The sequence below is a fragment of the Macrobrachium nipponense genome, chromosome 14, assembly GCF_015104395.2.
Source record: "Macrobrachium nipponense isolate FS-2020 chromosome 14, ASM1510439v2, whole genome shotgun sequence".
In the NCBI taxonomy this organism is placed as follows: Eukaryota; Metazoa; Arthropoda; class Malacostraca; order Decapoda; family Palaemonidae; genus Macrobrachium; species Macrobrachium nipponense.
In genome coordinates, this window is record NC_087207.1 from 4791897 (window position 1) to 4806302 (window position 14406).

Here is a 14406-nt window from a genome sequence, read left to right on the forward strand (position 1 = left end):
TGGCTGACATAAAGAGAGTATCATCTACTGAATTGACAGTTAACTTTTAAAATATCCTTCAGAGCATATGACCCTTATACTCAGAAACAACAACAGCCAAAAAATATGCCACATTTTTACTCTTGTTCATATAACTTAGGTTTTAACCAACGATACTACACTGAAAATATCAGTAGGATATAAAGCATTACATTTCAAATTATGGAAACTATTTTGATAGACTCCAAGAAGCTAATAAGCAAAAATAAGCAGCGAAGTATCATATCTGTATCGGCCACACCAGTGAACGAAGTACACAGGTAAGGCAATTTGCCAATACTGTTACCGACCTCACTGTATGAAAACAGTGCTCAGCGAGTCATTCAGTTCTATAATTCAATGCTGTTAACAAGAACTGGTGATTAGGAAGACACATAAAAAACATGTGGGGCCCGAGTAAGTAGGAAAGTTTATTGCAATACTCTCAATACTGTATGAAGGCATTATACTTCGAATATTATATCAAGAATATCATGGTTATAATAAAAACTTGTTGTGAATTATGTTTATTAAAACATATAATCAAATAACTAGTGAGAACAAAATGAGAACATTTTATGTCCTATTACAAAAAATATAGCATTTATATTATACAAACTAATACCTTGACCATCCACCCTCTCTCTCAGTCACTTCCCTCAATCTGTTCGGCATGCGTTCTCCGTCTACAAATTTCCCACTGAGAGTTGATGTGAGCCATGAGTTGCTATGTTGTTCTCTCATGTTCCATTTTCCATGTGTTCACCATCTGGGCCCACACGTGTTCAATCACATTCATATCTGCTTCTTTGCTCAGCCATTCAAGAAGAAGCGGGTTATCCTGTCCGGCAAACCACTCTTGAACAACGCGAGAAGTGCGAATGGGACTCCGGTCGTGCATGAACAGGATGGGCCCTGGTGGGGAGGGAAAATTCCTTTCTCGTAACGAAAGCAAGAAGGAGGTTTGCAGCAGCTCAACATACTTAGCTGCTGTAAATCATCCCTCGATACGGAACACATCACCCATACCATGCAGACACACCCAGCAACATACGTTGCAGGTGACATGGCCGGATCGAACCACCTCAACGATGTTACGGAGTTCATATCTGAATGAGAGAAAAAAAATGTGTGGGTATATATAAATCATATATATACCTTTGGAGAATTTAAATTCTCAGTGATGAACAACACTGAAAGAATTCTATTGTCTAATTATTTATTTAATTATATTTGAGGAAAAAGAGCAAATGATGCCACTGTCCCTTACCTAATATTTATCTCAGAAATAGCACTTTTATTTATGTTTACTCCCTTTATATATTTTGACAGTCTACGTCCATGGAACAAAATCTGAAGATTAATAATTAATATAAAGAAGAATGCAATTGATAATTGATGCAAGTAATGATTTTGCTTATCATACCGAGTTCTATTTATTCGCCAACAATGCAGCTTCCCATGTGATGTGGACGAGAAGCACTTCTTGTCAGTAAAGATGACCTAGCCCCAAAAGTTCAAACCCTTATCAGCATGACGTTGGGCAAAATTAAGCCTTCCTGCATTATGTCGCTCCATCAAGAGCTCCTTCGTCGCTGGAGTTCTGTGATGAATCCCAGCAAGGTGGAGTCTGTGTCGTACTGTCGACAATTGATGACACTTCTAATCCAAGGTCTTCACGAATGGCCTCGGCGTTGGTTAAGGGTTGCTCTCGAGCCACCCTGATAATGGCGTCATCCTCAGCTGGGGTGGTTTTCCGTGGACCCCCTGGCCTAGCAAAGAGAACATATTATCTTAAATGTTTAACTTATAATTCATATAACATAGCAATCAATTCTAGATTCTTCTAATTTTGTACTCGATGGATTGATCATAGTGTAGTAAACTTCACCGTATATTTTTGGTTTCAAAAGCATATCAAATAGAACGTGATTACATATTTCCATAATATTCTCAATTTGGTTGGTGGTTATTAAAACTGTAAATCATTCCCGAGCCATCACTGAAATGATATTTAATATATAAACTATAGCTATCATAAGACGCACAATGACTATGATGGGGTTGGCACAAATAAAATGCTCTTATAAGCTTAATTTTACCAAGACAACTCAATCGACTATCTAACTTTGTTCATGGTTGAGGTCGGCAAGGGCCAACCACCCACCGGTGTGGAATTATGGAGGTGCACCTGAAATATTACTGTGTGTTGGAATGGCTGTGGATATCTGTAGTCTAACCAATATTATAATAGCGAGACGAAATATATTTAAGAAAGAAACTTTCACATTAAATAAGGAAGATTAAATAACCATGAACAATGTAACATATCCACCAATCATTCAGCATAAACAACTTACGCAGGTCGTTCAAGTTCCCACTCTCCTCCCACCTGCTCATCCGCAACTGTACCGTGGTGGGGGACACACCAACATCACGTGCAATGGCTCGTATCGAGAAGCCATTGTCGCGTAAAGTGACAATTCGTCCTCACAGCACTAGATTTGTGTCCCTTCGATTCATGGTGAGTGGTTATGAAGTCTGACCCATTTAAAAATCCTGCTGACGACCTCACCTCCGTTGGGATTCAGACTCTGTTTCGAGTCGAGTAAAACAATACCATGCTTCATATATCATTATATCGTTCCTTGACTGTAGGATTAGCCAATAGGGATCATAATCACCATGGTATGAAATAAAGATACTACTATTAAATATAATATGCTCACGTAATTATTGTTCCTGTTAATAATTACATTAAGAACTGAATACTCGTTGAGCACTGCTTCGTAAAATGAGCTCGGTAAAAGTGTTCGCGAATTCTCTAACCTATTTCTCTATTCTTATAAGTACAAGATTTTGCTATAGTGTACTACAGCCAGTACCGTAATTTATAAGAGTATCATGAATCACAAATTATAAAGAATAGACACTTGTCCTGTACGAAGAGGCAAAAGGCTCGATTAGCCAGAAATGGATATGAACACAACAGTATAAAAAAAAAACTTCCCTTACCCTCTCCCTCCACCCCCACCCCCACTCCACCCCACATCCCCCACCTACTCTTCCTTCCCTCCCTATCCTCCCCCTATCCTCTCACTCTCTCTCTCTCTGAATGTTACTTTAGTTTAAGTATATTTTGTACGATTTTTTTATCTATCTATCTAATCTAATAATAATAATTTATAATGTTGTATATAAATAACGATTCACTCGGTTGTTACCTGCCAGCAAGGCTGGCATTACGGTACGGTACGGTACGGTTGATATTTAGACTATGTGTACAGTACGGAATTACGCAAGGACAATTTTACCAAAGTACGGTACGGTACATTTCAGGTACGGAAAAAATGTGCAAATTCCGTACCGTACTACCTTACCTTAGGCATGGATATATTACTTTTGGTCTACGTTGAAAACAAGGGAACAATATTAATTAAATATTAATAATAATAACCAGTAATATAGCATTTTTTTTTTAGTTTTTTTACTATAATTCTTAGCATCAGCAGCAGCAGCAGCAGCAGCAGCAGCAGTAGTAGTAGCTATTACTAATTTTATATTAAGGTCAATTTTTTTTTTCTTTTTTTAGTGACTATTGACTTGGGTTAGGAGTAAATGATTATAATTATTAGAGTGAGAGATATCTGCATGTATGGTGTAGTAGTAGAACGATAGACACTGTGATTGATGGTAAAGCTACTGTTATACTTGTGTTTGGTTACCTCCTTCGCAATCTTCATTTGGACTCAGGGCATCAGCCATATGCTTGTATTACGAAGGTGAAGAAGAGATGGCCGCCTAGGAACATAACTGTCGGCATGGTAGCAGAAATCCGTTTGTCACGCAACTTTTCAACTTTTTTTTTTTAGCAAAGAGAGAGCCGCCAATTGCCTACAAATTGGTTTGAATAGGTAACTGGTTATATGTAGTTGCTCTATGTGTTACAAATAAAAATTGAGCATTTTTACCGGACATTCATTATACCGAAAACTTTCGTACTGATACCAGTCTTTGACCAAAAACGTACTAAAGGTATTATAAGTTACAACTTACAACTGTTGCAGAAATTGACTGTAAAAGGACACCAAACTCAGGTATAAAGTCTTTGCAACTATCTGCATTTTTTTAAGGAAATAGGTGTGCGAAATGTAATTGAGTAATAAATTTGATATATGTATTTGTAGCTGTGATTACAATTTTGAAATATTAAAGTTGTGAAATTATACTAATGATTGTATTTGATATTGTTCCCCATCTTGTAATTGAAGTTGTAATTGTAATTCGAAACAGGTCAGGTAATTATGATTCTAATTGTAATAGACATAAAGCAAACGTAATTACCCCTAACCTGCTTATATTACATAAGATATGCGACAGTAGCTATTTCATACGAAATGGATGAGCATAAAAATAATGTGAACAAAAATATAAATTATTTAATGTATACATGGGAGAAAACTGATTAGAAATTCAGTGATTTTTCCACTGCACTTCGGCTTCTCTCGGGGCACCTGTGAATTGTTCAGTCTTTAATAAATCGACTTCATCTTTCTCGGGATCTATGGGGTTCATGTCTGCACCCTTATTTGGCCAGTCAACCAATTCAAATCCTCTCGACCTTGAAACCATTCCTGGACTATTCTGGCCGTATGGATGGGGCAGCCGTCATGAATGAAAATGACTGGACTAGGCGGAAAGGGATAATTCCGCTGGTGAAGTGAAGGCAGGAAGAAATCCTGAAGAATTTTAAAGTATTTCTAACTGGTGAAACCCTTCAGTCTTGGTGATATCACATATACCATGTAAGGAAATCCAGGCCCACACGTTTACGGTTGCAAGCCACTCCTGGCCACTTCGTAAATGTTTCCTCGGTGGTATCTGAAGGAAAACAATCTGAATTTTTTTACAATTTACGCGTCGCTTTCCGTAACAGGGAAAATAATGATATATCGTTTGTGGAAATGTAATGCTAAGTAACAACCCCTGCATTAAGATAATGTTTATTCATATATGAGGATTAATACTTATTACAAGTTTGCCTCCTCCAACCTCTTAAGGTGGGTACACACGTGAGAGCCGAACCTTGTATGTGTAACTGAGTTACGCATATACGGTTACAAGGTGTCAAAATGTTGAGGACGAACCGTAACCACGTTAAGCACGTAACTTCATTTCAATCCACTGCGATCATCAGTCTGTCTCTGTCCGGGTTGTTTACCGACGATGGCCACCATGCAAGTAGCAGCTGCCGTGTATATTTATATACATTATTTAACGAAGATGAAGCGAAATAAAAGAAGATGGTGGCAATCAAGGTTATATACTAGAAGGGTAGAATACAGTGGTCGGGAATTACTCGCTGACATGAGAGTCCAAGAAGTTTCAGGCCACAGTAAAGTCTGTTCGTAATAACTAAATAAATTGAAGGACCTCTTCCTCACTCCAATCAGCCATGGAAGACATATACGTACTGACTGACCAAAACAAGGGGATCTACTATGGACGGCCTTGTTCATAGTCGGTGTTAACAAGTTCAGCAACCTCTGTTGTTACGCGTGTAATACAGGTCCCGTCCACACATGGCGTAACGTTCAAAGAGACCTCCCTTTGATTCGGGGCCCAAAAACCGACAATTGGCGGGACGGAGGGCGAACGGAGCGGGAGCCTCGAACCTCGCGGGTTGGGGGTTCGGGTTCGAGGAACCGTCCACACTTGCGTTTTTGTTACAAGAATCGGTTACAATACAAGGTTCGGTTCGCACGTGTGTACCCACCTTTATACACTAAAACAGCTCGAAAGCTGATTAGTGGAATTCACGTTAAGAGAGAAACAGCGCCACCTTTAGTGAACAGTGTTTCAAGCAGACAATTAACAATTTATCATTATGAAGACATACAGATTTTTAAACGTTATCAATGACAGTAATGACCTGAGATGTTGCCATGCTGGTAACAGCTAATCAATCAATCAGTCCCAGTAATCGTGTGATTTTATATATCACTTTGTTCAGTGATAGCGGTATCACTGCTACAACACCCCTATCACACGCTAACAAGTTTGTCACCCAATCATGGCTAGACTGAGGTGTTGTATAAATTTTGATAGGTTATCTGTCCTCTGCTAGTAGTATTCGTTATAGTCTCCAAATGAACAGCAACATATAGTTCTCCGGGCACAGATCGTCGCTCTACGAGAAAGTGGGCTTTCAATACGTGCTATTGCACAGCGTCGTGACGTCTCCCCTACAACAGTAAATAAACGCTTAGACTGGGAAATTGACCGACTTTGGATAGCATTTATTTATTTAATTTATTTATTAATTTTATAAACTATAAACCTTATAAACCCGTAAAATTATGAAACCTAAATTACAGTTGTCTTGGTCCTGTTGAACTCTAATAGTGATTCTTTCTCTTTACTTCCCAGAATACCAAATAGCGTTCCCATAAGTAAACAGGCTATAATTAATCTTGATTATCTAGGTATCTGCATGTTAATTACGTATTTCAGTTCGAAGACCTCCACCACGAATGACCACCCGTTAGGATAACGACGACATTCGACGAGCAGCAGAAGAAGATCCTATTACCAATACTATTGCTATTCATGAACGTCTGGCATTAAATGTCTCGGCTATGACGGTGCGAAGACGTCTGCATGAGGCAGGAATACCTCATAGAATTCCTGCCAAGAAGGAATTTCTCGCCGAACGGCATCGTGCTGATAGGCTTGCCTTTGTTCAACAGTTTGTGGGAGAGGAGATGGAATTTTGGTCTCGAGTCGTATGCAGTGACGAAAGGTCTTTTACTAGCAGAAGTCACGGCAGAATACATAACTGAAGACCGAGTAATATAAGGTGAGTTTCTATATTCATTAATAACATTCAGACTATAATAATTATAAGCAAGGGTAATATTATAATCAAAAGATAATAATTTTGTCAATAACCATGTATTTTCCGCTAATTGAATTATATTGCCACGAGAAGTTTGAAATTAAAAATTCTTCATTGAAAACCCCCCATTAGTTCTACTATGGCCCGGTGTCAATAACCGAGATGTTGTGACACCAGTTTTTGGCAGACATAATCAATCAATCAATCTACTATGGCCAGCTTTCAGGCATTAAGCAAATGCATTATTAATGTTATGAATAATCACGTAGGCAAACTTATAATATAGAGTACAGCCTGTTTACTGAATTAAAGAATATCATATCATAACGGACCGTTGCAGATCAAACTTAATGCTATTATAAGTATTAATCCTTGCAGATGAATAAACATTCTTAACTTATTGCAAGGGTTGTTACTTAGCATCTTATTTCCCCAAACGATATAGCATTATTTTCCCTATTACGAAAAGCAAAACGTAAATTGTAAAAAATTAGATTTTTTCCCTTCAGATACTACAGAAGAAACATTTACGAAGTGACCAGGAATGGGCATGTCACAGTAAACGTGTGGGGCTGGATCTTTCTTACATTGTATGGATGATATCACCAGGATTGAGTGGAGGTTCACTGGTGAAAAATACATTGAAACTCTTCAAGATTTCTAACTTCTTTCACTTTATCAGCGGAAATATTCCTCCCCACCTGCTCCTGTCATTTTCATTCACGACCGCTGCCCCATCCATATGGCCAGAATAGTCCAGGAATGGTTTTAAGGTCGAGAGGATCTGCAATTGCTTGACTGGCCAAGTAAGGATACAGACATGAACCTCACTGAGAATATTTAGGCTAATTTGGTAAAATGTTGGGAGCCTGAGAGGGAGAGGAGACCAGATCAACTTATGGACCACTGGGAACACAATAGAAGCTCTTCCACAACCGACCATAGATCGTCAGAAACCATGAATCTCCTATGCCTAACAGATTGCAAGATGTGATCTAGAAGGAAGGTGGCTGGACTTCTCACTAATATTAAAAATAAATGTAAAACTTGTGTGTGTATATTTGGATTACCCCATGGCTTCCGCTGAACTTCCATGTCGTATAATGTAAAAAAAAAAAAATCGTAAACAGACCTATGCATATCGTTTAGCTCCAGGTCATGATTATTATAATTTATTTATTAGAAAGGTGAATTCGATCTTAAAGGAGTTCAAAATCTAAAGGGAATTTCGCTATCCTGATTTTTTCTTTAAAAATTATCTAAAAAGAGAACCCTAGAACAATATCATCAAACTACATTACTCCAAATAGATCTTTCCACAATGGACAGGTAAATGACTGAAGGGGCTGTTCAACAATAGAGACGTCTTTCTTATCCTCACACGAATGATGATAAGAGCAAAAGGAATTTCTTTCTGTATGACATTAAAACATGTATCACAATTAATATATTAGAAAATATAAGCCAAGTAGATATGTTTATCCATATCATGTAATAATTATTGTAATGAACGGCGTGTAGGGAATAACCTCTGCAGTATATTCAAGAGGTAATACAAACCCAACCATGAATACATGAAACCTCTGAATAACAACAATTGTTTGTCATTGGCAAACGAATTAAGTTTACCATATGGGAATGGTTAAAAGTTTGCACCAAGTTTTGGGAGTCCTTCTTCACTTTCCATTGCACGTTGTGGAAATTTCTCTGTCTCTAGTAGTTTCATTTTGATTCCTCAGTAACGTCTAGTCTCTCTCTCGTCTCTCTCTCTCTCTCTCCTCTTCATTCTATATGTATTTAGAAGAGAGAGTGAGTTTAATCCAATCCTTCTTGTAAATGTTGTTGTATTCAGAAAATCTAGTGGCTATATAATATCAGGATAAACACTAAAAACACGCAGGCATTAAAGATAAACAAGAAAATATTTCAAGTGGAGCTTTTCGTTAGCCATACACTCTATCCACGAGCATCTATACTCTGTTTTTTTCCATCTGTCCATCCGCCTGTGGTGGTCGCGCATGGTAACACTGCGTCCCGGGCTTTAAATAGTTACGCTATGTGTAAGTTTTAGGTAGATAAAGGATATCTTGGTGCACATTTGCAACTGAAGAGTGTTTTAATAATTTACTGTATGCGAATTACACCGTTAATATTCGAAATGGGATATTATTTAAAGCCTTGGGACGCAGTAATACCACGCGCAAACACCACTGGCGGATGGACAGATGGAAAAAAAAAAAGAGTATAGTACTTCGTCCACTCATCGGGGTCGCAACAGGCCCACCTTACCCCTAGCCCCCCACCCATTTCAGTTGTAGCAAAGCCAGGCTCAGGACATCGGTACAGCAAAAGCAAGAAGCTTGTCAGATTGAATTACATTTTAGAACTCCAAAACCTGTAAGACGGCTTAACAACAAGAACTCAATCCCCGACACCACTCCCCCCGACCACCGAAAAAACATATATGCATATATTAGTTTAGTCAAGATTAGAGGGTGTTGATGGCATATCAAAACTGCATACTTAACACAGTGGTATTTCTAGATGACATGTCACTTTAAATTAGCTAATATGAGAGAGAGAGAGAGAGAGAGAGGAGCTAAGGTGTCGGACACTTTCAACATGAAGTGCTGCTGCGCTTCTCTTTATAGCTTCCTATTATATTATTGGTAGGAAACGCACTGCAACCGATACTATAAACTTGGCGCTCGTGATAAGGTTAAAATATCCTGTTATGATGTTCGTGATTCTCTCCAATACCAATATAACTCTAAAATTTTTATCAATTTTAAGTATTGCGTAATGAATATGACCGATATATAATAACAGACACGGTGGTAAGATAATGCCTTAGACGAAAGTTAAATGGATTCTTAATAAACAAACTTATATTAAAAGTGAGACAGTAATCTTAGTTACAGCGATATAACCTGCTCAGATTTCTTTTTTTTTCTTTTACTACGTGTGTGTGTGTTTGTGTGTCTGTGTCTTTCTCCAATCATACCTAATGACTCCTCCCACTGAAAGAATTCCAGAGCTTATTGGTGGAACTCTTGCTAAGAGAGGAAGAGTCCTCCCCCCATCCCCCTCAGTAAACACTGTTACAATATAATTTTTCGAAGTCCCTCAAGAAGGTGTAACAGGAAAACCTGTGTCCAACTGTACCTTCCCCACCTCGACCTGACATGAATAAGCTGGACAGGAATGGTAACAACCCACTTAAACTGACACCTACTGCCATTTCCATCCAAGGTATCTTTTCCTAGTTGGCACCTTACGTGATATCACTCAGAACAAGTGTTTGAAATTTCAAACCATTAACCTCAAAATACCTTTGTTGCTAGAAATAAACAAAAGGATACATACGACGTTGCATATTTAAAGTAAAATCATACATAAACGTATCATACCAAAATAGAATATAGTATATGTAGCTATAATTCATATCGTCGGAACCTATTCACATCCCCCAATACAAAAAAAAACTCTTCAGTGTTTATTTGTTCTTCGTTAAAATTATCCTCATACAGTAAACCTCATTTATCTAGATTTTGGGGACCAAGTTCCCTGACATAAAAGATAACACTTTTTTTGGGATGGGGTGAATATGGGACTTCTTTCATTATGAATGTTTCACTGAAGCTCAGTGGATGTTTTTTTGTTTTGTTTTTTACCTTTAAACGGCCCCTGATAATATGGATCCAATTTATGTTTTATTGGCTGCAAATTTTTAAACATAATATAGCACTTGTGAAGATTTTCGCAGGTTTTGTTCTAAACCTAAGTTCGAACTCGTTCTGATATTTTTCACTAACTTTCATTATGGCCCCCTGTGTTGCCAACACTGCCCTTTTAGGCTCATGTTGCACAGATGCACTCTGCTATGTTCTATCTAATACTTTGTTAATCTCTCTGAGTTTGCGATTAAAGAATAGGACGTGGTCTTAAATGATGCATAATATATAGCGGATTCACACACTGGTTCACATTCCTCTTAATTAAATATCAAAGCAAATTCATGACCTCTATAGATGGAACAAGAAGTTTTTGTTTGGTTCAACATGACCTCTAATGTTATGAGATTCCTCAAGACCTTTGTGCTGACAGTCGATAGGCCATGGCAGGGAAGTGTTGAAATTATCTTCCTTGGTCTGTTGGTATCACTCGTGGATATGTGGACTTAGTTATGAATGAATTCAAAGCTTGAGCCTGGTATGAGTATAACACGCAGACTCGTCCACAGAGTTTCGGGATGCGGTTGCTAGTCCCATGCCCATGCGTCACATAGAGGACGTTTTGTGTTAATGCATTAGCAGAGTAAGAGTGAATGGGGAATAAGTTTTGGTGTATAAAATTACGAATCAATTAGGAAGGGTAATAAAATGCTTCCAGTTGGTAGCAGGTTTAAAGCCAATTAAGTTTTATTTACTCAGGTATAAAGCCAATGAATAAAGAAATGTCATAAATTGTCTCTGAAACACCATGACAACACAATTTAGACCACTTAATTGCTGTTATAGGGCAATTGGTCTATGTATATTCTTCTACAATTGTTATATTCGTTTTATAAAAAAAAGAAATGTTTCGTTAACAACCACAATAAAAGGAGATGGACTCGCCACTGGAATTCAGTCCCTCAGCAGTTATCGCTTGATAATGTCCTGTCGATCAGGAGGAAACGTCGCGTTAGAGAGAGAGAGAGAGAGAGAGAGAGAGAAAGAGAGAGAATTGTATAAGCAATAATAAATCAAATGACTCAACCGAATAATAATAATAATAATAATAATTAGGAGCGAAGCGAAGTCTTACTGGAAACGGGCTTATTTCTGGCTGCCCGGCCCTTACGAAATTCAAATGCTAATATTTCCAAAAGTATTGAAGATGAAAGAACATTTCTTTTAGCAGACAAAAGCTTATATGTTTAAATTTCATCCCATGTAAGAAATAGTTTTAAAATATCATAAATTCACATTTAAATGATGTTTTAATTATTGCATTAGTCCCTAAAGCTATTCAAATGCTAGTATCTCCAAACGTATTGAAGATAAATAATAATAATATAATAATAATAATAATAATAATAATAATAATAATGATAATAATAATAATAATTTTCTATATCCTTCAGTATCCTTCAACTCATCATTGAGGAAGTGTGATAGCTATTCCTACAACAACAACAACAACAATAATAATAATAATAATAATAATAATAATAATAATAATAATAATAATAATAATAATAAGTGGTACGAGCACCAACCTGAAGGAGTGATAGAAAACGATCAGGCAAAGATCCTCTGGGACTATGGTATCAGAACGGATAGGGTGATACGTGCAAACAGACCAGACGTGACGTTGATTGACAAGGTCAAGAGAAAGTATCACTCATTGATGTCGCAATACCATGGGACACCAGAGTTGAAGAGAAAGAGAGGGAAAAATTGGATAAGTATCAAGATCTGAAAATAGAAATAAGAAGGATATGGGATATGCCAGTGGAAATCGTACCCATAATCATAGGAGCACTAGGCACGATCCCAAGATCCCTGAAAAGGAATCTAGAAAAACTAGAGGCTGAAGTAGCTCCAGGACTCATGCAGAAGAGTGTGATCCTATAAAACGACACACATAGTAAGAGAGTGATGGACTCCTAAGGGAGGCAGGATGCACCCGGAACCCCACACTATAAATACCACCCAGTCGAATTGAAGGACTGTGATAGAGCAAAAAAAAAAAAAAATAATAATAGTTTTCTACATCTTTCAGTTCTTCAAGAAGGAAGATTCAATGTGCCAATGAGGAAAACATGACAGTAAAACGAATTCATGGTAATGTAGCTTCTTTTCCTTTGACTCATTTCCTGTTGTTGCGCCGCCGTTGTTGGTGCTGTTGTTCGTTCGTGTCTCTTCTTATTAGCTAAGCAGTACACATCTCTGGTGTAGGGGGGAGTCCTGAAATGAGAAAACGGTACAAATGGTATCACACGGATACGTAAACACCAAATGATATTACTTTTCATCTACTTTGACTCCCTCTGTGTCTTTCTGCCTGTTCGTTTGTGTGTGTGTATTGAATTATTTGCATACAGGTACACAATACACACACATTCAGACATTCACATAAACACACACACACATATTTAAATTCAGGTGATTATTAGCGATCCAGAGCTGTAATCTAACTACTTGATTAATTCCTTTTTTTATACTTCCACTAAAATCCATTGAAATTCAGAAATGCATTTTGTCCAATGATTTATTTAATTTTCACTGTAATTGCAATAAAACATCTTTGCAATGGACTACAAGATTTAGGCCGAAAGCCAAGCTCTGGGACCTATGAGATCATTCAGACCTGAAAGGGAAACTAAGGGTGAAAAGTTTTAGCGGGGTAACAAGAAGAAAACATCGCAGTTGTACTACAATTCAATTGTTAGGAGAGGATGGAAATTAAGATAAGAGAAAGAATGTGACCGAAGCTACAATGAAAAGACTGAAAGGGGTTGAAGCTAGGGGTCAAAGGAATGCTGCAAAAAACTTAAGTAATACCCCCACACGGTACTGCGCTGTTTGGACTGATGGCACTGCCCTCCCTGAGGGGTATGAGAGCAATGATCGTGAAGGAAAAGGGACTCTTGCATTTTGAACAGGCTGATGTTTGTACTTACTCCCTTTGTAGCAGCATCTACAATTGCTGTCAGGACAGCACAGGCCGCTCGTAGATAGGTATCCTGGAGGACACTTCCTTTGGTTCCACTCACAGATTCCTTGATTCAAGGCGCAACGTTTACTTTCACCACAAGGGACACAACAAGTACAACCGAAGCCTTTGCAGAATTCACTTGTACTGGGGTAATATCCAGTCTTGCATATTCCGTCGGGAGAACAATATCCTCTGCCATTGGCGCAGGTTTTTTCACCGCATTTGTTCATGCAACACCTATTTACAAAAGGAAAACAATAGAAAAATTATATGATCTAAAGTCATGGAAGATTATTTTGAATACTCGACTGCGTTCATACGAAAACTTGAGTGAGTGAGTGAAGATCTTTATAAATGTCAACGCAAGATCCGGAATCAAGGGATCATTTAGGCAATGGAAGCGATTCACTTTTATTATTAGCATACAGAAAAAGAGCAACATGGATACGAGAGCAAACTAAAGTAGAGGATATTCTAAAAACAAGTAAGAAAAAGAAATGGGCGTGGGCGGGACATATATTGAGAATGTCAGATAATACATGATCGGAAAAAATAACAAAATGGTCCCTAGAGATTGCAAACGAAGTATTGGAAGGAAGGGGAGATGATGAATTGACGAGCTAAGATAATTTGCTGGTATAGAATGTATTGACAGACTATAAACAGAAGGGGGTTGAAGGACATGTTTGAGGCCTTTGTCCTGCAGTGGACTAACAATGGCTGATGATGATGAATGATGATGATGATGATGATGATATATTTATATATATATCTATATATATATA

At 37.8% G+C, this 14406-nt stretch overlaps 1 protein-coding gene across 1 annotated transcript in view; it reads right to left on the reverse strand.

Moving 5' to 3' along the window:
* Positions 1–12651: 12651 nt before the first annotated feature.
* The window catches only part of LOC135226056 (keratin-associated protein 5-5-like), a 4061-nt gene continuing 2306 nt past the window's right edge, over positions 12652–14406 (reverse strand). The window contains exons 5-6 of the mRNA XM_064265531.1: positions 13587–13858; positions 12652–12870 (exon numbers count right to left, since the gene is read on the reverse strand). Coding sequence (XP_064121601.1) covers positions 12836–12870; positions 13587–13858 — 307 coding nt within the window. The 3' untranslated portion in view covers positions 12652–12835. The remainder of the gene's footprint in view (positions 12871–13586; positions 13859–14406) is intronic.